This window comes from Mesoplodon bidens, assembly GCF_964165515.1.
Source record: "Mesoplodon bidens genome assembly, chromosome: 3".
NCBI classification, from domain to species: domain Eukaryota; kingdom Metazoa; phylum Chordata; class Mammalia; order Artiodactyla; family Ziphiidae; genus Mesoplodon; species Mesoplodon bidens.
Window position 1 is genome coordinate 82,667,752 of NC_138178.1, and position 25,575 is coordinate 82,693,326.

At 38.9% G+C, this 25,575-nt stretch overlaps 1 protein-coding gene across 10 annotated transcripts in view; it reads left to right on the forward strand.

The window, feature by feature from the left end:
* Positions 1–25,575, forward strand: part of LOC308614814 (A-kinase anchor protein 13-like) — a 360,148-nt gene that overhangs the window by 233,678 nt on the left and 100,895 nt on the right. For all 10 annotated transcript variants that reach the window (XM_081229549.1, XM_081229552.1, XM_081229551.1 and 7 more), the window contains one exon: positions 16,956–17,031. In XM_081229549.1, the coding sequence (XP_081085675.1) occupies positions 16,956–17,031 (76 nt within the window). The remainder of the gene's footprint in view (positions 1–16,955; positions 17,032–25,575) is intronic.

Here is a 25,575-nt window from a genome sequence, read left to right on the forward strand (position 1 = left end):
AATCCTTAGACCCGTATGGTTTTACGTGTGTCATCCTGGGATGTGGAGGCAGATGTAACCCTTGACATTTTAAATGAACTGAGCTCCATCATACTTTAAAACTGTGGGACCTATTGTGCCAGTTGTCATCAGGATCATGATTCGTCTTTCTGTTGCTGTACCTTGACACTGTTCCTTGCCTAAAGTGGGTACAGTACTCCCCAAAAGCTGACTGGCCAATGTGTGAATGAATCAGCAAGATAGTTCTAGGAAGACTTGTTATGCTAGATTTCCCCATCCTTTCCTGGTGAGGAAGTCTTTGATTTACCTGAAATTTACTAATTTTCAGTATAGGTTTTACTTTCAGTGTTTGTGAATGAGTCCTAATTCCAGAGAAGAAACCGACTGGAACTGCATCATTGCCAGATTTCCTGAAGTTTTTTGTGTAGTTAGAGACAGTGAGCCTTCTCAGTACATCATTGGTAATTAACTGTTAGTGATTGAAAATGCAGGCTCCTTGAAATAGACAAAGCCAAAACAAACAAAAAACATTTCTTTCAATTACAGCATTTCAATGTTCAGAATATCGGCACCCACAGTTCCGTATTTTAGTTGTTGCATTATGATAATACTTTATTTTCTAAATATTTTGGTCTAAATTGAACGTTGACTCTATTTTCCAACAAATCTTCTCCAGAGATGTTAAATGCACTTTGCCAGACTTATCCAATTTCATATTGCTATTAAAAATTGTTTAAACAATATTTGAATTCTGAGACAAAGTTAAGAATAAGAAGAGACATTTGCAGGGGTGGGGAAAGAGCGCTGGACTGGAAGTGAGGAAAACTGGGTCCTCACTCGGTCTCTAAGTGCTGTGTTACCTCCTTTGAGTCTCTTATTAAAGGGGGATGTGCCCCCGTCCCCCTTTAATGGAGCTAGTAAAGGGAGGCAGAAGTTTCTCCCAACTTATAGTTCTCTGTAAAATCATTGACAATAAGGAATTCAAAGATTATTCGCTAAGCATCTACCATCTACCCATTGGGAGATCCGTTGAGTAAAAGGTGGGATTCAGTTCTCAAGAAGCTTACAGTCTTTTGAGCAGATAAAGTTACCAGTACAATATAGTTCACACACAGCTATACCATCCCCAAATCTAGCCTCACTGAGTGTGTGGCTTCTTCTTGAAAATGGTAATGTGCCTCCTTGTGGGACAGGAGAAAGGTCAAATCTAGGTGACAAAATACTTTGCAAACTTTAAAGTACCATGAATTTAGAAATATAAGGAGATGTTTTACAGTTTTAATTCTGGTATCACCTGTCTTGTTAAAACTGTTCTTTCCAAACTCACCACAAACCTCACAGTTGCCCAATTCAGTAATTTCCTTTCAAAAATTTATCAGTTTTGACTTCTTAGCAGCAGTTGGCACTGTGGACCTACCTTCTCTTTTCAGCCCTCTGCTTCCTTAACTTCTGTGAAACTCAACTCTCTGAATTCTTCTGCTTCTACAAGGGCGTGGCAATCTCTGACCTCCCCCCTCTATATATTGTGCAATGCCTTGTATGAAGTGAAAGAGAAGAGTTGTTATTCTGGCCCAGTGTCTCTGTATGTCACATTTGTGACCTGGGCAGAAATGTATAAAGCATTTCAAGTATGGTTTGTCGTTAGAGTATCCCATTCACTCTAATTCCCATTTCTGTTGGTCACAGCACACCTTGTCCAAGTCAGCACACATTTCAGTGCCTGATGTGTGCAAAATGCTATGGAACACTTATTTACTTAACATTTCCATGTCTCTCTCACATAAACTATGAGTTCTTTGAGGACTCAGTTCTTTTACTACTCCTGCTTTTAAGGCTTGACACAATGTTTTGATCCACAGAAGGTTTTAGTACTTTTTTTTTTTTTGCGGTATGTGGGCCTCTCACTGTTGTGGCCTCTCCCGTTGCGGAGCACAGGCTCCGGACGCACAGGCTCAGCGGCCATGGCTCGGGCCCAGCCGCTCCGCGACATGTGGGATCCTCCTGGACCGGGGCACGAATCTGTGTCCCCTGCATTGGCAGGAGGACTCTCAACCACTGTGCCACGAGGGAAGCCCAGTACTTTTTTTTTTTTTTTAAGTCTTTATTGAATTTGTTACAATATTGCTTCTGTTTTACGTTTTATTTTCTTTGGCCACAAGGCATGTGGGATCTTAACTCCCGGCCCAGGGATCAAACCCGCATCCCCTGCATTGGAAGGTGAAGTCTTAACCACTGGACCACCAGGGAAGTCCCTATTTAGTACTTTTTTTTTTTTAATAAAAGAAGGAAGGAAACAAATCTGAGGGTGCTTAGCATTGTGTCTTTATAGAATCTTCCTTTCCTAGAAAGTAACCAATAGATTAAAAAATATTTTCCATTTTAAAAGAATGGAAGGTTGGAAGTATATATCATATACTCATATGAGGTACCATTCATACCTGCTAATTTGGGTACAACCAAAACACAGACAAGAACAGTAACAAGTGTTGGCAAGGGTGTGGAGAAATTAGAACACTCATACGTTGCTAGTGGGAATGTCAACTGGTGCAGCCACTCTGGAAAAGTCTGGCAGTTCCTCAAAATTTTAAACATAAAGTTATCATATGACACAACAGTTCTACTCCTAGATGTATACCCAAGAGAAATGAAACACGTCCACCAAAAACTTGAATATGGTTATTCACAACAGGATTATTTGTAACAGCCAGCAAGTGAAAACAGCCCAAATGTCCATCAGCTGAAGAATAAATAAATAAAACCTGGGCATATCTATACAGTGGAGCATTATTTGGCAGTAAGATTAAGTACTAATACATGCTAGGACACGGATGAACCTTGAAAGCCTCTTGCTAAGTGAAAGAAGCCAGTCACCAAAGACCTCATAATGTACAATTCCATTTATATGAAATGTCCAGAGTAGGCAAATCCATAGAGACAGAAAGTAGATTACTGATTGCCTAGAACTGCGTTTGGGGTGGGGTGTGACTACTACTCAGTTTCTTTTTGGTGCCGTGAAAATATTCTAAAATTAGTTAGTGGTGATGGTTACACAGCTCTGTTAAATGGGTGAGTTTGAGAGTACATGAATTACATTTCAGTAAAGGTCTTAAAATGCAAAATTATACACACACATACACACACAAAATGCAATGTGGTATCCTGGATTGGATCCTGGAACAGTAAAGAAGATTATTGGAAAAATGAATGAAATCCAAAGTCTGTAATTTAATTAATAGTAGGGTACCAGTGTTGGTTTGAAGAAACTGGTGAGACCCTGTGTATGAGAACTCTGTACTATCCAAGTTTATAAAAATAAAAATTTTTAAAAAGTAACACAGTCATTAAAGAAAATTCAGGAAGCTATAGAAAAATTAAAATGGATATTAGTTGTCTCTTTATGATTATTCAAGCATAACCACTCAGTGAAAAATTGAATCAGATTAGAGTTTTTCACCACATAGGTGTGATCATATCAAGAGATTTTTGGCTGCCGCTGTGTTTAAGTGTTTTAATACTGTTTAATATAGACTAATTTGTCAAAATGTGATGGGTCTGAGATTTTACCCTGCTTGTAAGGTACCAAGTTAGCCTGACAGTTTCATGGCTGCTGGCTGAAGTCACGGAACTCCTGGGTCAGAGACAGATGAATTTATTACTCATCGTTCAAAAAGCACCATGAGCATCAGCTTCTCGTTGGTTCTTCTTGCTTCCCTAGTCTCACGGGGGCAATACGGAGGGGCCCAGATAGATGCTCTGTCACAGCTGAGGAACCCCAACCGTAGGAAACTGGAATTTTTACATTGGGCAGTAAGCCTACCTGACCTTTGACCTCATGCAACACATCTGCCCTTTGCTTCAGAAAAAAGCAATATCTCTGTCTTCCAAGGCTGTTTGATACATAGACATTCTTGAAACAGTCAGTGTCCTTTGCTCACAAGACATGCAGAAAAAGGGGAGACCCATGGGGAATTGCCTCCCATCACTAATATGTTCTCATCTTCGTTATTCAGAAATTAGTGTATTTAGTTAGAGGTTTGATTTAATTTTAATTTCTTTCAGTATTTATTATATATTATTTTAAGTAATACTCTTAAATATTTTTATTTTTGTTAAATAATACATTATTTTAAATAAATATTTATGGATTGTTTACATTATATTTTATTTTGCAAAATGTATAACTCACTTTCTGTAACACGCAAATGCCTAAAATTACATGAAAAGTGTAGAGTATTAGTCCCTCAAATATTGAAGGCAAGAATGTTCGGTTTACTTATTGGCTGTGGAATGACGTGTGAAAAGGTGATGAAAAACATTCTCAGATAAAGAATTTTAACAAAGTTTCCTAAAATGTTGACTGAAGAGGTGTTGAAGGTCATGGAAGGGGAGAGAGCAATGTCCTGATAATGCAGAGGGGCTTGGCATTCTTCACTCTTTAAAGGATCTGCTTTTTTATTTCTGTTACCTATTTAAATTTGTTGCTGTATTCATGGAGCAAAAGTACAGCAATTCTGGACTCTTGCTCTTCCTGTTAACAGAGAAACTTACTTCACTGGAAGTGAACTTTGGCTCATTTCAAATGAGATGCAGTTCACGGTAAGAAAATCCTTCTCTAAATGGAAGATTTTTTTTTTTTTTTAAGAAAATTTGCTGTTTCAATTCTTTGAAAGATGTGGATAGGGTTTGTTAACATTACTGAATTTGAGGTTTCTTCCTTAGGCATATTCAGATTGCATTTTGAAAGGGGATATTTTGCATAATCCCAGGGAACCTGCTGGAGATTCTTTTCCATTCAAGATCACTTTCAAATTTTTGGCATCATTTTGTAACACACCAGGAATTGAAACATCGATGGCCCCTGGTCCCCACCTCCTCTCCTCTCTAATGGTAAAAGAGCTGAAACGAGCAAATGATTTGGTGCTTCGTTTCATGGTTATTTGCAAGCAGCCTAATTCCTTGCATTTCTTCTTTGTCACACAGTTGTAATTTGACAGAATGTCCCATAGCTTTCTACCTTATCCCACGTAGCATACTTAGTAAAACTGTTGGTCCTTCTCACCAATTATAGTTCAGTATCTTCTCACCAAAGATCAGAAATTTACCAGTAGGTACACATGATATTGTAGAAACTGTTAAGTAAAATCATCTTTGAGCATTATAAATATTCAACTACTTGGTGATTTGTTTGGATACTCCTACTTATATTGTTTAGAAGCCACTGACTGTTTCAGTGTTAATGAAACTAGAGGATTATAATGTTAAGGTGTTTGGGAGTGGTAAAAACTAAAATATAATATTATACTTCTCTTTTGGGGATACATTTTTTCAGCTTTATTGTGATATAATTTATATACAATAAAACTCACCAATTTAAGTTCACAGTTTGATGAGTTTTGACAAATGTTTGAATTGTGTAATCACTGCCACAGTCATGATAGGAACATTTCCATCACCCCTACAGTTCCCTCCTGTCCCCTTGCAGTCAGCCTCTTCCTCCAGTCCCTGTTAATCACTAATACGCTTTCTTGTATTAATTTCGCCTTTTCTAAGGTATTATATAAATGGAACCATACAGTAGGTAGTCTTTTTGTCTGGCTTTTTTCTTTTAATTTAACATAGTGATCTTGAGATTTGTCCATGTTGTTTGTATCGGTAGTTCATTCCTTCTGATTCTGAGTCTATTGCATTGAATGATGTATCACAATTTGTTTATCCGTTTACCCATTGATGACAGTCTGGGCTGTTTTCAGTTTGGGGTTATCATGAATTAAGCTGCTATGAAATTCCAGTAAAAGTCTTTGTGTAAAGGTATATTTTGATTTTTGGGGTGGTAAATACCACAGTGGAATTTATTGCTATGTTGTCTATAAATATATGTTTGACTTTCTAAGAAACTGCTAAACTGCTTTCTAAAGTGACTTACTATTTTGCATTCTCCCAGCAATGTTAGCAGTGTTTCAGTTGCTCCATCTTGACAACACTTGGAGTTACCAGTTTTTAATTTTAGCCATTTGAATGGCTGTAGACTGTTATTTCCTTGTGGTTTTAATTTTCCCTGATGATTAATGGTGTTCAGCATCTTTTCCTGTGTTTATTTACCATTCATAATCTTCTTTGATGAAATGTTTATTCAAATCTTTTGCCTATGTGAAAAAGCATGTTTGTCTTACGGTATTGTAAGAGGTTTTGTTGTTGTTGTTGTTGTTATGTGTATTTTAATATTCTAATTACCAGTCTTTAGAAGATAGATGTTTTGTAAATATTTTCTTCCAGTCTGTGGCTTGCCTTTTCATTTTCCTAACAATGCCTTTTGAGGAGCAAGACTTTAAAAGAATTTTGATGTAGTCAAATTTACAAGGTTTTTTTCATGCTTTTTTAATGCATGCTAGGAAATCTTTGCCTAACCCAGTGTCACAAAAAACATTCCCCTGTTTTCTTCTAGAAGTTTTGTTGTTTTAAGTTGAACATTTAGATATATTTTGAGCTCATTTTTATAGACAATATAAAGTTTGAGATTTGGGGGAGATTTACTTGTTTGTTTTCACATGAACACCCAATTTTTGCAACATCATTTGTTAAAAACCTATTCTTTCCTCATTGGAATACCTAGACATCTTTGTCAAAAATGAATAGGTCATATCTGTGAAGGTCTATTTGTGGATTCTCTCTTGTTCTTTCGATCTGTATGCCTGTCTTTATACCAGTACCAAACTGGCTTTATTAATATAGCCTTTTTTAAAAATAAATTGATTGATTGATTTTTGGCTGCGTTGGGTCTTTGTTGCTGCATGTGGGCTTTCTCTAGTTGCAGCGAGCAGGGGCTACTCTTTGTTGTGGTACACGGGCTTCTCCTTGTAGTGGCTTCTCTTTGTCGCGGAACATGGGATCTAGGTGCACGGGCTTCAGTAGCTGTGGCACGCAGGCTCAGTAACTATGGCTCTCAGGCTGTAGAGCGCAGGCTCAGTAGTGGTGGCGCATGGGCTTAGTGGGATCGTCCCAGACCAGGACTTGAACCCGTGTCCCCTGCATTGGCAGGTGGATTCTTAACCACGGCACCACCAGGGAAGTCACAATATAGCTTTTGCGGGGCGGGGGGGACGTGAATTTTATTTAATGTTTGTTTTTGTTGTGTCTTTTTGTTTCTTGGGGGTTTTTTTGCAGTACGCGGGCCTCTCACTGTTGTGGCCTCTCCCATTGCGGAGCACAGGCTCCAGACGCGCAGGCTCAGTGGCCATGGCTCATGGGCCCAGCTGCTCCACGGCATGTGGGATCTTTCCGGAGTGGGGCACGAACCTGTGTCCCCTGCATCGGCAGGCGGACTCTCAACTACTGTGCCACCAGGGAAGCCCTTTTTTTTTTTTTGAGTTTAAAATTTTTTAATTTTAGCATTCTAAAAGCTAAAGCTATTAACAATACAAAAACAAATACTTCAGTGAACTAAAACCTTCACTATCTCTACGTTTTGGGAAATTAACCAAACTTCTAAAAGTACTTTTTTTTTAACTTATTTTTTTATACAGCAGGTTCTTATTAGTTATCCATTTTATACACATCAGTATATACATGTCATTCCCAATCTCCCAATTCATCCCACCACCACCTCTGCCGCTTTCACCCCTTGGTGTCCATACGTTTGTTCTCTACATCTGTGTCTCAGTTTCTGCCCTGCAAACCAGTTCATCTGTACTATTTTTCTAGGTTCCCCATATACGCGTTAAGATACGATATTTGTTTTTCCTCTTTCTGACTTACTTCACTCCGTATGACAGTCTCTAGATCCATCCACATCTCTACAAATGACCCAATTTCATTCCTTTTTATGGCTGAGTAATTCCATTGTATACATGTACCACATCTTCATTTTTGTAAGTTAATTAATTAATTAATTTATTTATTTTTGGCTGTGTTGGGTCTTCATTTCTGTGCGAGGGCTTTCTCTAGTTGTGGCAAGCGGGGACCAGTCTTCATCGCGGTGCACGGGCCTCTCACTATCACGGCCTCTCTTGTTGCGGACCACAGGCTCCAGACACCCAGGCTCAGTAGCTGTGGCTCACGGGCCTAGTTGTTCCACAGCATGTGGGATCTTCCCAGACCAGGGCTTGAGCCCGTGTCCCCTGCATTAGCAGGCAAATTCTCAACCACTGCACCACCAGGGAAACCCTACCACGTCTTCTTTATCCATTCGTCTGTCGATGGGCATTTAGGTTGCTTCCATGACCTGGCTATTGTAAATAGTGCTGCAGTGAACATTGGAGTGCATGTGTCTTTTTGAGTTACAGTTTTCTCTGGGTATATGCCCAGTAGTGGGATTGCTGGGTCATATGGTAATTCTATTTTTACTTTTTTAAGGAACCTCCATATTGTTCTCCATAGTGGCTGTATCTATTTACATTCCCACCAACAGTGCAAGAGGATTCCCTTTTCTCCACAACCTCTCCAGCAGTTGTTGTTTGTAGGTTTTCTGATGATGCCCATTCTAACTGGTGTGAGGTGATTTGATTTGCATTTCTCTAATAATTAGTGATGTTGAGCAGCTTTTCATGTGCTTCTTGGCCATCTGTATGTCTTCTTTGGAGAAATGTCTATTTAGGTCTTCTGCCCAGTTTTGGATTGGGTTGTTTGTTTCTTTATTATTGAGCTGCATGAGCTGTTTATATATTTTGGAGATTAATCCTTTGTCTGTTGATTCATTTGCAAATATTTTCTCCCATTTCTGAGGGTTGTCTTTTCGTCTTGTTTGTAGTTTCCTTTGCTTTGCAAAAGCTTTTAAGTTTCATTAGGTCCCGTTTGTTTATTTTTGTTTTTATTTCCATTACTCTAGTAGGTGGATCAAAACAGATCTTGCTGTGATTTATGTCAAAGAGTGTTCTTCCTATGTTTTCCTCTAAGAGTTTTATAGTATCCGGTCTTACATTTAGATCTCTAATCCATTTTGAGTTTATTTTTGTGTATGGTGTTAGGGAGTGTTCTAATTTCATTCTTTTACATATAACTGTCCAGTTTTCTCAGCACCACTTACCGAAGACACTGTCTTTTCTCCATTGTATATCCTTGCCTCCTTTGTCATTGATTAGTTGACCATAGGTGCGTGGGTTTATCTCTGTGATTTCTATCCTGTTCCATTGACCTATATTTGTTTTTGTGCCAGTACCAAATTGTCTTGATTACTGTAGCTTTGTAGTATAGTCTGAAGTCAGGGAGTCTGATTCCTCTAGCTCTGTTTTTTTCCCTCAAGACTGCTTTGGCTATTCGGGGTCTTTTGTGTCTCCATACAAATTTTAAGATTTTTTTGTTCTAGTTCCATAAAAAATGCCACTGGTGATTTGGTAGGGATTGCATTGAATCTGTAGATTGCTTTGGGTAGTATAATCATTTTCACAGTGTTGATTCTTCCAATCCAAGAACATGGTATATTTCTCCATCTGTTTATATCATCTTTAATTTCTTTCATCAGTGTGTTATAGTTTTCTACATATAAGAGTCTTTTGTCTCCCTAGTTAGGTTTATTCCTAGGTATTTTATTCTTTTTGTTGCAGTAGTAAATGGGAGTGTTTCCTTAATTTCTCTTTCAGATTTTTCATCATTAGTGTAGAGGAATGCAAGAGATTTCTGTGCATTAATTTTGTATCCTGCAACTTTACCAAATTCATTGATTAGCTCTTGTAGTTTTATGGTAGCATCTTTAGGATTCTCTATGTATAGTATCATGTCATCTGCAAACAGTGACAGTTTTACTTCTTCTTTTCCAGTTTGTATTCCTTTTATTTCTTTTTTTTTTTTTTCTGATTGCTATGGCTAGGACTTCCAAAACTATGTTGAATAATAGTGGTGAGAATGAACATCCTTGTCTTGTTCCTGATCTTAGAGGAAATGCTTTTGGTTTTTCACCATTGAGAATGATGTTTGCTGTGGGTTTGTCATATATGGCCTTTATTATGTTGAGGTAGGTTCCCTCTGTGCCCACTTTCTGGAGAGTTTTTATCATAAATCAGTGTAGAATTTTGTCAAACACTTTTTTTGCATCTATTGAGATGATCATATGGTTTTTATTCTTCAATTTGTTAATATGGTGTATCATGTTGATTGATTAGCATATATCCTTGCATCCCTGGGATAAATTCCACTTGATCATGGTGTATGATCCTTTTAATGTGCTGTTGGATTCTGTGTGCTAGTATTTTGTTGAGGATTTTTGCATCTATATTCATCAGTGATATTGGTCTGTAATTTTCTTTTTTTAGTATCTTTGTCTGCTTTTGGTATCAGGGTGATGGTGGCCTCGTAAAATGAGTTTGGGAGCGTTTCTTCCTCTGCACTTTTTTGGAAGAGTTTGAGAGGGTTGGTGTTAGCTCTTCTCTAAATGTTTGATAGAATTCACCTGTGAAGCCATCTGGTCCTGGACTTTTGTTTGTTGGGGGATTTTTAATCACAGTTTCAATTTCATTACTTGTGATTGGGCTGTTCATATTTTGTATTTCTCCCTGGTTCAGTCTTGGAAGGTTATACCTTTCAAAGAATTTGTCCATTTCTTCCAGGTTGTCCATTTTATTGGCATAGAGTTGCTTGTAGTAGTCTCTTAGGATGCTTTGTCTTTCTGCAGTGTCTGTTGTAACTTCTCCTTTTTCATTTCTAATTCTATTGATTTGAGTCCTCTCCCTCTTTTTCTTGATGAGTCTGGCTAATGGTTTATCAATTTTTTTATCTTCTCAAAGAACCAGCTTTTAGTTTTATTGATCTTTGCTGTTGTTTTCTTTGTTTCTATTTCATTTATTTCTCCTCTGGTCTTTATGATTTCTTTCCTTCTACTAACTTTGGGTTTTGTTTGTTCTTCTTTCTCTAGTTCCTTTAGGTGTAAGTTTAGATAGTTTATTCGAGATTTTTCTTGTTTCTTGAGGTAAGCTTGTATAGCTATAAACTTCCCTCTTAGAACTGCTTTTGCTGCGTCCCATAGGTTTTGGACCATCATGTTTTCGTTGTCATTTGTCTCTAGGTATGTTTTTATTTCCTCTTTGATTTCTTCAGTGATCTCTTGGTTATTTAGTAACGTATTGTTTAGCCTCCATGTGTTTGTGGTTTTTATGTTTTTTTCCCTGTAATTGTTTTCTAATCTCATAGCGCTGTGGTCAGAAAAGATGCTTGATATGATTTCAATTTTCTTAAATTGACTGAGGCTTGACTTGTGACCCAAGATGTGATCTATCCTGGAGAATGTTCCGAGCGCACTTGAGAAGAAAGTGTAATCTGCTGTTTTTGGATGGAATGTCCTATAAATGTCAATTAAATCTATCTGGTCTGTTGTTTCATTTAAAGCTTGTGTTTCCGTATTAATTTTCTGTTTGGATGATCTGTCCATTGGTGTAAGTGTGGTGTTAAAGTCCCCCACTATGAGTGTGTTACCATCAATTTCCTCTTTTATAGCTGTTAGCAGTTGCCTTATGTATTGAGATGCTCCTATGTTGGATGCGTATATATTTATAATTGTTATATCTTTTTCTTGGATTGACCCCTTCATCATTATGTAGTGTCCTTCCTTGTCTCTTATAACATTCTTTAGTTGAAAGTCTATTTTATCTGATATGAGTATTGCTACTCCAGCTTTCTCTTGATTTCCGTTTTCATGGACTATCTTTTTCCATTCCCCCACTTTCAGTCTGAATGTGTCACTAGGTCTGAAGTGGGTCTGTTGTAGACAGCATATATATGAGTCTTGTTTTTGTATCCATTCAGCAAGCCTGTGTCTTTTGGTTGGAGCATTTTAATCCATTCACGTTTAAGGTAATTATCGATATGTATGTTCCTATTACCATTTTCTTAATTGTTATGGGTTTGTTTTTGTAGGTCCTTTTCTTCTCTTGTGTTTTCCACTTAGAGAAGTTCCTTTAGCATTTGTTGTTTGGTGGTGCTGAATTCTCTTAGGTTTTGCTTGTCTGTAAAGCTTTTGATTTCTCCATTGAATCTTAATGAGATCCTAGCTGGGTATAATACTCTTGGTTGTAGGTTCTTCCCTTTCATCACTTTAAATATGTCATGCCACTCCCTTCTGGTTTGTAGAGTTTCTGCTGAAAAGTCAGCTGTTAACCTTATGGGAGTTGTATGTTATTTGTCATTTTTCCCTTGTTTGCTTTCAGTAATTTTTCTTTGTCTTTAATTTTTGCCATTTTGATTACCATGCGTGTCAGTGTGTTTCTCCTTGGGTTTATCCTGCCTGAGACACTCTGCGCTTGCTGGATGTGGGTGGCTATTTCCTTTCCCATGTTAGGGAAGTTTTCGATTATAATCTCTTCAGATATTTTCTCGGGTCCTTTCTCTCTCTCTTCTCCTTCTGGGACCCCTATAATGCAAATGTTGTTGTGTTTAATGTTGTCCCAGAAGTCTCTTAGGCTGTCTATATTTTTTTTCATTCTTTTTTCTTTATTCTGTTCCGTGGCAGTGAATTCCACCATCCTGTTTCCAGGTCACTTATCCGTTCTTCTGCCTCAGTTATTCTGCTATTGATTCCTTCTAGTGTATTTTTTATTTCACTTATTGTATTGTTCATTTCTGTTTGTTCTTTAATTCTTCTAGGTGTTTGTTCTTTAATTTTTCTAGGTCTTTGTTAAACATTTCTTGCATCTTCTTGATCTTTGCCTCCATTCTTTTTCCGAGGTCCTGGATCATCTTCACTATCATTATTCTGAATTCTTTTTCTGGAAGGTTTCCTATCTCCACTTCATTTAGTTGTTTTATGGGGGTTTTATCTTGTTTCTTCATCTGATTCATAGCCCTCTGCCCTTTCGTCTTGTCTGTCTTTCTGTGATTGTGCTTTTTGTTCCACAGGCTGCAGGGTTGTAGTTCTTATTGCTTCTGCTGGTGGATGAGGCTATCTATGAGGCTTGTGCAAGTTTCCTGGTAGGAGCGACTGGTGGTGGGTAGCGCTGGGTGTTGCTCTTTTGAGCAGAGCTCAGTAAAACTTCAGTCTGCTTGTCTGCTGATGGTTGAGACTATCTGTGAGGCTTGTGAAAGTGTCCTGATAGGAGGGACTGGTGGTGGGTAGCACTGGGTGTTACTCTGTTGGGCAGAGCTCAGTAAAACTTCAGTCTGCTTGTCTGCTGATGAGTGGGGCTGGGTTCCCTCCCTGTTGGTTGTTTGGCCTGACACAACCCAACACTGGACCCTACCCAGGCTCTTTGGTTGGGCTAATGGCAGACTCTGGGAGGGCTCACGCCAAGGAGTACTTCCCAGAACTTCTGCTGCCAGTGTCCTTGTCCTCATGGTGAGCCACAGCCACCCCAGCAGACCCTCCAACACTAACAAGTAAGTCTGGTTCAGTCTCCTATGGGGTCACTGCTCCTTCCTCTGCATCCCGATGCACACACCACTTTGTGTGTGCCCTCCATGAGTGGAGTCTCTGATTCCCCCAGTCCTGTCCAAGTCCTGCAGTCAAGTCCCACTACTGTTCAAAGTCTGATTCTCTAGGAATTCCTCCTCCCGTTGCCAGACCCCCAGGTTGGGAAGCCTGATGTGGGGCTCAGAACCTTCACTCCAGTGGGTGGAATTCTGTGGTATAAGTGTTCTCCAGTTTGTGAGTCACCCAGCAGTTATGGGATTTGATTTTATTGATTGCGCCCCTCTTGCTGTCTCATTGGGGCTTCTCCTTTGTCTTTGGATGTGGGGTATGTTTTTTGGTGAGTTCCAGTGTCTTCCTGTCGATGATTGTTCAGCAGTTAGTTGTGCTCTCGCAAGAGGGAATGAGAGCACGTCCTTTTACTCCGCCATCCTGAACCAGTCTCCCCAAAAAGCCTTTATATATAGTAAGTCTTGAGATCAAGTAGTGATGAATTGGGGAGAATTAACAATTTAACAGAATTGAGTTTTCTGATCTATGAACATGGTGTCTCTATTTAAGACTGCTTTAATTTTTCTCAGTAGTGTTTTGCAGTGTTTAGAGTACAGGTCTTGCTCATATTTTATTAATTTATGCCTAATTATTTTATATTTCTTGATGCTATTGTAAATTGTATTACTTTTGTTTTTAACTTTAATTTTTAATTGTTCACTCCTAACATATAGGACTAGTATTGATTTTCTTTGTACATTGACTTTATAACCTTCAGCTTTGCTAAACTCGTTTATTCTAGTAGCATTTTTGTAGATTCCTTGAGATTTTCTCCATAGATAATCATGCCATCTATGAATAAAGTAGTAAAACTACTTCTTTTCTACATCTATGCATTTTATTTCTTTTTCTGCTTTACTGCATTGGCTAGAACCTCCTGTACATATTGAATAACAGTGCTGAGAGTGGACATTCTTGCCTTGTTTTTGATCTCAGAGTGAAGTATCAGGATTTTTAAAATAGATGCCCTTTATCAGGTTGAGGAATTTCCTTTCTGTTTTCAGTGTTTTATGAGTTTTAGATGTTGAATTTTGCCAAATTCTTTTCTGCATCTCTTGATAATCATTAGTTTGTGGGAGGTTTTGGTCTGTTAATAAATTGATTTTCAAATGTTAAACCAACCTTGCTTTACTGGGATGAATTTGGTCATGATGTTTATCTTTTTTCTATATTGCTGGATTCAGTTTCCTAATTTTTGTTCAGGATTTTTTTGTCTATGTTCCTGAGGATATTGATTTATAATTTTCTTACGTCTTTGTCTAGTTTTGGTGTCAGGGTAATGCTGGGCTTATAAAATGAGCTGTATATTGTTCCCTCCTCTTTTGTTTTCCTTAGGAGTTTGTGTAGAATTGCTATTATTTCTTCCTTAAATGTCTGGTGCCATTCACCTCTGAAGTCATCTGGGCCTGGAGTTTTCCTTACAGGAAGGTTTTAAACTATGTATTCAATGTCTTTAATAGAATAAGGGTGTTCAGATTATCTGTATCTTTTTGAAAGAATTTTGGTAGTTTGTGTCTTTCATGAAATGCTTCCATTTCATCTAACTTGTTGTATTTCTTGTTCGTAATACTGATATTTCCCTATTATCCTTTCAGTGTCTGTAGGATCTTTAGTGATGTCCCCCTTTAAATTCTTGATGCTGGTAATTTTTAACTTAGAATTCTTTTCTGGTCAATCTAGTTAAAGTTTTACTGATATCAGTAAACTGATCTTGTAAGGATCCAGCTTTTGATCTTATTGATTTTATTTTTCTATTTTCTCTTTCACTGATTTCTGCTCTTTGTTTTACTTATCATGTTTGCTTTGTGTTAATTTTGCTCTCTTAAGTTCTTAAGGTGGAAGCCTAGATCACTGATTTGAGACACTTCTTTTCTAATATAGGGATTTAATATTATAAATTTTGCTCTAGGCATTATTTTGGCTGTATCTCACAAATTTTCATATGTGGTATTTCTATTTTTATTCAGCTTGAAATATTTTCTGATATTTAATGTTTCCTTAAGATTTCTTTTTAGAAGTGTTTTTTTTTTTTTTTTTTTTTTTTTGCTGTACGCGGGCCTCTCACTGCTGTGGCCTCTCCCGTTGCGGAGCACAGGCTCCGGACACACAGGCTCCGCGGCCATGGCTCGCGGGCCCAGCCGCTCTGCGGCATGTGGGATCCTCCGGGATAGGGGCACGAACCCGTGTCCCCTGCATCGGCAGGCGGACTCCCAACCACTGCGCCACCAGGGAAGCCCTTTAGAAGTGTTTTTAAAAATTTTTTTAAATATTGGGTTTTTCCAGATATCTTTTTGATTTTGTTTCTAATTTGATATTGTTGTCGTCAAAGAGCATGTTTAATATGATTTTAATCCTGAAATTTGAGACTTGTGTTATACGACAGAATATATTATATCTTGGTGAACATACCATGTGCATTTGAAAAGAATGTGTATTCTGTTGTTGGGTAAAAGGCTCAGTATATGTTGATTAAATCAAATTGGTTGATGATGTTTTCCAAGTTCTTTATGTATATTCTTGCTGATTTTGTGTCTACCTGTTTTATCAATTACTGAGAGAGGGCTGTTGAAATCTCTAATGGTAGTTTTAAAAATTACATTATTTTTAATCTAATGAAAGTAGAAAGTTATAATGTTAAGATGGTTTGGAGTTGTAAAGGCTAAATTAAAAAAAAAATGTTTTAGGGCGGGTGTATGTGCTTCTTAATATGCTTTAGAATCACATAGGTTTGTATTCCATTCTCAGTCCTGTCATTTATTACCTTAGCAACTCCTCCAAGCGTAGCTATTCTTTGGATAGAGATATTACTAACTTCTTGGAGCTAGTGTGGGGATTAAATGCAATAATATATGTAGAATTCCTAACCTGATGCCCAACATACAGTAATTCTTGAATAAATAGGAATTATTTTTGCATTTTCTAAGTTGCAACCTAGGATGTGAAATGCATATTTCAATATTTGATCCTTTTCACTTGTTAACTTATTTTTCTTTTTTATTTCACCATTGGCCTGAACCATGATCTTCCTCTTTGTATATCTTTTTTCCATTTGCTTTTATATGCCTAACTTTTTTTTTTTTAATTTATTTTTGGCTGTGTTGGGTCTTCATTTCTGTGCGAGGGCTTTCTCTAGTTGCGGCGAGCGGGGTCCACTCTTCATCGCGGTGCGCGGGCCTCTCACTATCGCGGCCTCTCTCGTTGCAGAGCACAGGCTCCAGACGCGCAGGCTCAGCAGCCGCGGCTCACGGGTCCAGTTGCCCCGCGGCATGTGGGATCCTCCCAGGCCAGGGCTCGAACCCACGTCCCCTGCATCTGCAGTCAGACTCTCAACCGCTGCGCCACCAGGGAAGCCCCATATGCCTAACTTTTACTGACAGTTTCTTTAGAGTCTTAATTGAGTATAGAGTGCCTTGTTGTGTTGTGAAAAAGGTTTTTTCTTGACATAATTTTACCCACTTTGCAATAAAATATTAAAGAAAAAGATAGGAGTGTTGGTGTGGTAGATATACTTGCAACAGCTGTATAAACACCCCACACTACTTCACTGTCTGAAAGTCAATCTCTTTTTCTTTTTCTTCAGATAAACCGAGAAAGCTGGTGTACCATTGAGCCGTGCCCAGATGCAGCATCTCTTTTGGCTCCCATGCAGAGCCCAGGTACGCGGGGATTCTCCAACTTCCAATTTGCTTGAATAACTGCATCCAGAATGTTCATTTTCTAGAGCCACATTCCCACTCTAATAACAGATTGTTTGATTTCAAGGTCTGTCCTTCATGAGCATTAATGGGATAAATCAGAAGAAGGGGTGTACGTGATTTGGGTTTGTAGGCATTTTATCTCACAGTTGAAAATGAACACGTAATTACCTAAATTTCACTTCAGTATTAAGTTTTCACATGTGGATTTATGATTTGTTAATTCATCTGTGAAGGCGTATGTGCTGTGCATATATGTATATGTGATAAAGTTTTCTTAATATGGTAAAACTATAAATGTATTATTAAGGACTAATCCTGGGGCTCTCGATTTTGGCTGTGCATTGAAATTACCTAGGGAGCTTTCTTTCTTTCTTTCTTTCTTTCTTTCTTTCTTTCTTTCTTTCTTTCTTTCTTTCTTTCTTTCTTTCCTTCCTTCCTTCCTTCCTTCCTTCCTTCCTTCCTTCCTTCCTTCCTTCCTTCCTTCCTTCTTTCCTTCTTTCTTTCTTTCTTTCTTTCTTTCTTTCTTTCAACAAATTTAATCAGTTATACATATACATATGTTCCCATATCCCCTCCCTTTTGCATCTCCCTCCCGCCCTCCCTATCCCACCCCTCCAGGCGGTCACAAAGCACCGAGCTGATCTCCCTGTGCTATGCAGCTGCTTCCCACTAGCTATCTACCTTACGTTTGGTAGTGTATATATGTCCATGCCACTCTTTCGCTTTGTCACAGCTTACCCTTCCCATCCCCATATCCTCAAGTCCATTCTCTAGTAGATCTGTGTCTTTATTCCTGTCTTACCCCTATGTACTTCATGACATTTTTTTTCTTAAATTCCATATATATGTGTCAGCATACAGTATTGGTCTTTCTCTTTCTGACTTACTTCATTCTGTATGACAGACTATAGGTCCATCCACCTCATTACAAATAGCTCAATTTCGTTTCTTTTTATGGCTGAGTAATATTCCATTGTATATATGTGCCACATCTTCTTTATCCATTCATCCGATGATGGACACTTAGGTTGTTTCCATCTCTGGGCTATTGTAAATAGGGCTGCTATGAACATTTTGGTACATGACTCTTTTTGAATTATGGTTTTCTCAGGGTATATGCCCAGTAGTGGGATTGCTGGGTCATATGGTAGTTCTATTTGTAGTTTTTTAAGGAACCTCCACACCGTTCTCCATAGTGGCTGTACGAATTCACATTCCCACCAGCAGTGCAAGAGTGTTCCCTTTTTTCCACACCCTCTCCAGCATTTATTGTTTCTAGATTTTTTGATGATGGCCATTCTGACTGGTGTGAGATGATACCTCATTGTAGTTTTGATTTGCATTTCTCTAATGAGTAAAGATGTTGAGCATCCTTTCATGTGTTTGTTGGCAGTCTGTATATCTTCTGTGGAGAAATGTCTATTTAGGTCTTCTGCCCATTTTTGGATTGGGTTGTTTGTTTTTTTGTTATTGAGCTACATGAGCTGCTTATAAATTTTGGAGATTAATCCTTTGTCAGTTGCTTCATTTGCAAATATTTTCTCCCATTCTGAGGGTTGTCTTTTGGTCTTGTTTATGGTTTCCTTTGCTGTGCAAAAGCTTTGAAGTTTCATTAGGTCCCATGTGTTTATTTTTGTCTTTATTTCCATTTTTCTAGGAGGAGGGTCAAAAAGGATCTTGCTGTGATTTATGTCATAGGGTGTTCTGCCTATGTTTTCCTCTAAGAGTTTGATAGTGTCTGGCCTTACATTTAGGTCTTTCATCCATTTTGAGCTTATTTTTGTGTATGGTGTTAGGGAGTGATCTAATCTCATACTTTTAAATGTCCCTGTCCAGTTTTCCCAGCACCACTTATTGAAGAGACTGTCCTTTCTCCACTGTACATTCCTGCGTCCTTTATCAAAGATAAGGTGACCATATGTGCGTGGGTTTATCTCTGGGCTTTCTATCCTGTTCCATTGATCTATCTTTCTGTTTTTGTGCCAGTACCACACTGTCTTGATTACTAGCTTTGTAGTATAGTCTGAAGTCAGGGAGCCTGATTCCTCCAGCTCCATTTTTCGTTCTCAAGGTTGCTTTGGCTATTCGGGGTCTTTTGTGTTTCCATACAAATTGTGAAATTTTTTGTTCTAGTTCTGTGAAAAATGCCAGTGGTAGTTTGATAGGGATTGCATTGAATCTGTAGATTGCTTTGGGTAATAGAGTCATTTTCACAATGTTGATTCTTCCAATCCTAGAACATGGTATATCTCTCCATCTATTTGTTTCATCTTTAATTTCTTTCATCAGTGTCTTATAATTTTCTGCATACAGGTCTTTTGTCTCCTTAGGTAGGTTTATTCCTAGATATTTTATTCTTTTTGTTGCAGTGGTAAATGGGAGTGTTTCCTTGATTTCACTTTCAGATTTTTCATCATTAGTATATAGGAATGCCAGAGATTTCTGTGCATTAATTTTGTATCCTGCTACTTTACCAAATTCATTGATTAGCTCTAGTAGTTTTCTGGTAGCATCTTTAGGATTCTCTATGTATAGTATCATGTCATCTGCAAACAGTGACAGCTTTACTTCTTCTTTTCCAATTTGGATTCCTTTTATTTCCTTTTCTTCTCTGATTGCTGTGGCTAAAACTTCCAAAACTATGTTGAATAATAGTGGTGAGAGTGGGCAGCCTTGTCTTGTTCCTGATCTTAGTGGAAATGGTTTCAGTTTTTCACCATTGAGGACGATGTTGGCTGTGGGTTTGTCATATATGGCCTTTATGATGTTGAGGAAAGTTCCCTCTATGCCTACTTTCTGCAGGGTTTTTATCATAAATGGGTGTTGAATTTTGTCGAAAGCTTTCTCTGCATCTATTGAGATGATCATGTGGTTTTTCTCCTTCAGTTTGTTAATATGGTGTATCACATTGATTGATTTGCATATATTGAAGAATCCTTGCATTCCTGGAATAAACCCCACTTGATCATGGTGTATGATCCTTTTAATGTGCTGTTGGATTCTGTTTGCTAGTATTTTGTTGAGGATTTTTGCATCTATGTTCATCAGTGATATTGGCCTGTAGTTTTCTTTCTTTGTGACATCCTTGCCTGGTTTTGGTATCAAGGTGATGGTGGCCTCGTAGAATGAGTTTGGGAGTGTTCCTTCCTCTGATATTGTTTGGAAGAGTTTGAGAAGGATGGGTGTTAGCTCTTCTCTAAATGTTTGATAGAATTCGCCTGTGAAGCCATCTGGTCCTGGGCTTTTGTTTGATGGAAGATTTTTAATCACAGTTTCAATTTCAGTGCTTGTGATTGGTCTATTCATATTTTCTATTTCTTCCTGAGTCAGTCTTGGCAGGTTGTGCATTTCTAAGAATTTGTCCATCTCTTCCAGGTTGTCCATTTTATGGGCATAGAGTTGCTTGTAGTAATCTCTCATGATCTTTTGTATTTCTGCAGTGTCAGTTGTTACTTCTCCTTTTTCATTTCTAATTCTATTGATTTGAGTCTTCTCTCTTTTTTTCTTGATGAGTCTGGCTAATGGTTTATGAATTTTGTTTATCTTCTCAAAGAACCAGCTTTTAGTTTTTTTGATCTTTGCTATCGTTTCCTTCATTTCTTCTTCATTTATTTCCGATCTGATTTTTATGATTTCTTTCCTTCTGCTAACTTTGGGATGTTTTTGTTCTTCTTTCTCTAATTGCTTTAGGTGCAAGGTTAGGTTGTTTATTTGAGATGTTTCCTGTTTCTTAAGATACGATTTTATTGCTATAAACTTCCCTCTTAGAACTGCTTTTGCTGCATCCCATAGGTTTTGGGTCGTCGTGTCTCCATTGTCATTTGTTTCTAGGTACTTTTTAATTTCCTCTTTGATTTCTTCAGTGATCACTTTGTTATTAAGTAGTGTATTGTTTAGCCTCCATGTGTTTGTATTTTTTACAGATCTTTTCCTGTAATTGACATCTAGTCTCATAGCATTGTGGTCAGAAAAGATACTTGATACAATTTCAATTTTCTTAAATTTACCAAGGCTTGATTTATGACCCAAGATATGATCTATCCTGGAGAATGTTCCATGAGCACTTGAGAAAAATGTGTATTCTGTTTTTTTTGGATGGAATGTCCTATAAATATCAATTAAGTCCATCTTGTTTAATGTATCATTTAAAGCTTGTGTTTCCTTATTTATTTTCATTTTGGATGATCTGTCCATTGGTGAAAGTGGGGTGTTAAAGTGCCCTACTATGATTGTGTTACTGTTGATTTCTCCTTTTATGGCTGTTAGTATTTGCCTTATGTATTGAGGTGCTCCTATGTTGGGTGCATAAATATTTACAATTGTTATATCTTCTTCTTGGATTGATCCCTTGATCATTATGTAGTGTCCTTCTTTGTCTCTTTTAATAGACTTTATTTTAAAGTCTATTTTGTCTGATATGAGAATTGCTACTCCAGCTTTCTTTTGGTTTCCATTTGCATGGAATATCTTTTTCCATCCCCTTACTTTCAGTCTGTATGTGTCTCTAGGTCTGAAGTGGGTCTCTTGTAGACAGCATATATATGGGTCTTGTTTTTGTATCCATTCAGCCAATCTGTGTCTTTTGGTGGGAGCATTTAGTCCATTTACATTTAAGGTAATTATCGCTATGTATGTTCCTATTCCCATTTTCTTAATTGTTTTGGGTTTGTTATTGTAGGTCTTTTCCTTCTGTTGTGTTTCGTGCCTAGAGAAGTTCCTTTAGCATTTGTTGTAAAGCTGGTTTGGTGGTGCTGAACTCTCTCAGCTTTTGCTTGTCTGTAAAGGTTTTAATTTCTCCATCAAATCTGAATGAGATCCTTGCTGGGTAGAGTAATCTTGGTTGCAGGTTTTTCTCCTTCATCACTTTAATTATGTCCTTCCACTCCCTTCTGGCTTGTAGAGTTTCTGCTGAGAGATCAGCTGTTAACCTGATGGGGATTCCCTTGTGTGTTATTTGTTGTTTTTCCCTTGCTGCTTTTAATATGATTTCTTTGTGTTTAATTTTTGACAGTTTGATTAATATGTGTCTTGGCGTATTTCTCCTTGGATTTATTCTGTATGGGACTCTCTGTGCCTCCTGGACTTGATTAACTATTTCCTTCCCCATATTAGGGAAGTTTTCAACTATAATCTCTTCAAATATTTTCTCAGTCCCTTTCTTTTTCTCTTCTTCTTCTGGAACCCCTATAATTCGAATGTTGGTGTGTTTAATGTTGTCCCAGAGGTCTCTGAGACTGTCCTCTGTTCTTTTCATTCTTTTTTCTTTATTTTGCTCTGCAGCAGTTATTTCCACTATTTTATCTTCCACTTCACTTATCCGTTCTTCTGCCTCAGTTATTCTGCTATTGATCCCATCTAGAGTATTTTTCATTTCATGTATTGTGTTTTTAATCGATGCTTGATTCATCTTTAGTTCTTCTAGGTCCTTGCTAACTGTTTCTTGAATTTTGTCTATTCTATTTCCAAGATTTTGGATCTTGGAAATAGAATCTTGGATCATCTTTACTATCATTATTCTGAATTCTTTTTCAGGTAGACTGCCTATTACGTCTTCATTTGTTAGGTCTGGTGGGTTTTTATCTTGCTCCTTCTCCTGCTGTGTGTTTTTCTGTCTTCTCATTTTGCTTGTTACTGTGTTTGGGGTCTCCTTTTTGCAGCCTGCAGATTCGTAGTTCCCGTTGTTTTTGGTGTCTGTCCCCAGTGGCTAAGGTTGTTTCAGTAGGTTGTGTAGGCTTCCTGGTGGAGGGGACTAGTGCCTGTGTTCTGGTGGATGAGGCTGGATCTTGTCTTTCTGGTGGACAGGTCCACGTCTGGTGGTGTGTTTTGGGGTGTCTGCAGACTTTTTATGATATTAGGCAGCCTCTCTGCTAATGGGTGGCGTTGTGTTTCTGTCTTGCTAGTTGTTTGGCATAGGGTGTCCAGCACTGTAGCTTGCTGGTCGTTGAGTGAAGCTGGGTGCTGGTGTTGAGATGGAGATCTCTGGAAGATTTTCACCGTTTGATATTATGTGGAGCTGGGAGGTCTCTTGTGGACCAGTGTCCTGAAGTTGGCTCTCCCACCTCAGAGGCACAGCACTGACTCCTGGCTCCTCAATTTGGGATGATTTGTTGTCTATTCATGTATTCCACAGATGCAGGGTACATCAAGTTGATTGTGGAGCTTTAATCTGCTGCTTCTGAGGCTGCTGGGAGAGATTTCCCTTTCTCTTCTTTGTTCTCACAGCTCCCGGGTCTCAGCTTTGGATTTGGCCCCGCCTCTGCGTGTAGGTCGCCGGAGGGCGTCTGTTCTTCGCTCAGACAGGACAGGGTTAAAGGAGCAGCCGCTTCGGGGACTCTGGCTCACTCAGGCTCCGGGGGGGAGGGAGGGGCACGGAGTGCGGGGCGAGCCTGCAGCGGCAGAGGCCGGCATGACGTTGCACCAGCCCGAGGCGCGCCGTTCGTTCTCCCAGGGAAGCCGTCTCTGGATCCCGGGACCCCGGCAGTAACGGGCTGTACAGGCTCCCGGAAGGGGGGCGTGGACAGTGACCTGCTCTCACACAGGCCTCTTGGCGGCGGCAGCAGCAGCCCCAGCGTCCCATGCCCGTCTCTGGGCTCCGCGCTTTCAGCCACGGCTTGCGCCTGTCTGTGAGGCTCCTTTAAGCAGCGCTCTTAATCCCCTCTCCTCGCGCACCAGGAAACCAAGAGGGAAGAAATAGTCTCTTGCCTCTTCGGCAGCTCCAGAGTTTTCCCGGACTCCCTCCCGGCTAGCTGTGGCGCATTAGCCCCCTTCAGGCTGAGTTCTCGTCGCCAGCCCCAGTCCTCTCCCTGCGCTCTGACCGAAGCCCGAGCCTCAGCTTCCAGTGCTGCCCGCCCCGGCAGGCGAGCAGACAAGCCTCTCGCACCGATCCTCTGTGCGGGAATCTCTCCGTTTTGCCCTTCCCAGGTACATGGGGAGTTTCTTGCCTTTTGGGAGGTCTGAGGTCTTCTGCCAGCGTTCAGTAGGTGTTCTGTAGGAGTTGTTCCACGTGTAGCTATATTTCTGGTGTATCTGTGGGGAGGAAGGTGATCTCCGCGTCTTACTCTTCCGCCATCTTTCCCAGAAGTCCTAGGGAGCTTTAAAAATGTAGTGATCTCTGGGTCCTGTCCCTAGAGATTCTGATTTAATTGGGCTGGGGTGTGGTCTGGGCATCAGAATCTTTAAAAGCTCCGTTGGTTCCTCTGCTTTGTAGCCAAGGTTGAGAGCCATAATCTTTGGAAGTATTGTCAGCAATTGAGTCTTTCCTTAAGCACCCATGAGGTATTAGTAACATTGGATGAGGGTAAAATGCTCTTAAGACCTTGCTGGTTAATGACACAGCACATGATCTGTGGTTAGTTAGGAATCCCAACTTTTTATCCAAGTTTAGCCACTAATTCACTGTGACGTAAGGTACGTTCCCTAATGTCTATGTGCTCTATTGTCTTCCATCCCTAAAGCCTTACTGGCCTTTTTTAAGGGAAGAGTCTGAATGACCTGGTGAGTAACTGAAGTCTCTGTGCCTGTTCTTGCAGCTGGTAATTTGCATTTGGGGCTCTTGAGTCGACTTTACCCAACAAAACCTCTGTTAACCTTTCCAATTTTCACTGACCTGCTTTAAAAATTACAGAGTTTTCATTTACTGGTCTTTTAGAGACAGTTTAGCTGTGGATGTCCTGCAGTAGTATTAAATTTAAAGACAGATGGTTCAAATCCTCTATCTCCAGAGAAGTTTCCTACTGATTCTCAATCCTCTGACTTTGCTCCAAAGGAAGTGTCAGAACAAATATGAAATTTTTTTTTTCTATTTTTCTCTCACGTGGAGAAAGAGGTTAAAGGATATTATTATGCCGTAGTTGTGTTTCGGGTCTCCAAATATTATAAGACTGACCTTGTTCACAGGTTTAACTTACATTTTCCCTATCTCTACCCCCTAGAATCTTCTACTTAAAAGTATAGTTCTTACTATGTATTGGTTCTTTAAGCTGTTTGGGGCTTTTTCTAAAAGCGTAATTACTCTCAACCACTCAAGCAGTGAAATTGTCTGCTGTGTAGAGGTTGCCTCATAATTTGAATATTCACAGGAAGTTTCTTCACATGCTGCAGTTTATTTTACTCGTTTAAGGAAATGAATTTTGAACCCCTGAGCATTTTCCCAAGGGCATAATCTTGAATTTTGTTGACCTTCTCCATACCCCAGCCCCCAAAAGACTTTGGTCTTTTTAGAGTGATTCTTTTTAAACTTCAGTTTATCAAAACCCAAGATCTGGATTATGCTTCTGAACTTCAGACCTGAGATTTTTATTTTAGGCATAGTTTTTTGTGAATTCTAGGTACTTTCAGTCATGTAGGTTTCTTTCTTTTACTTTTAAACACAGCTCAAGAGAGCAATAGTGTTAGACTAAATAAGATAGTAACATTTAAAATCACTTTGTATACTCTTCAGTCCAGGATGAATGCAAACCTATTTAAATAGGAATAAATACAGATGCATTATGATTAACATGG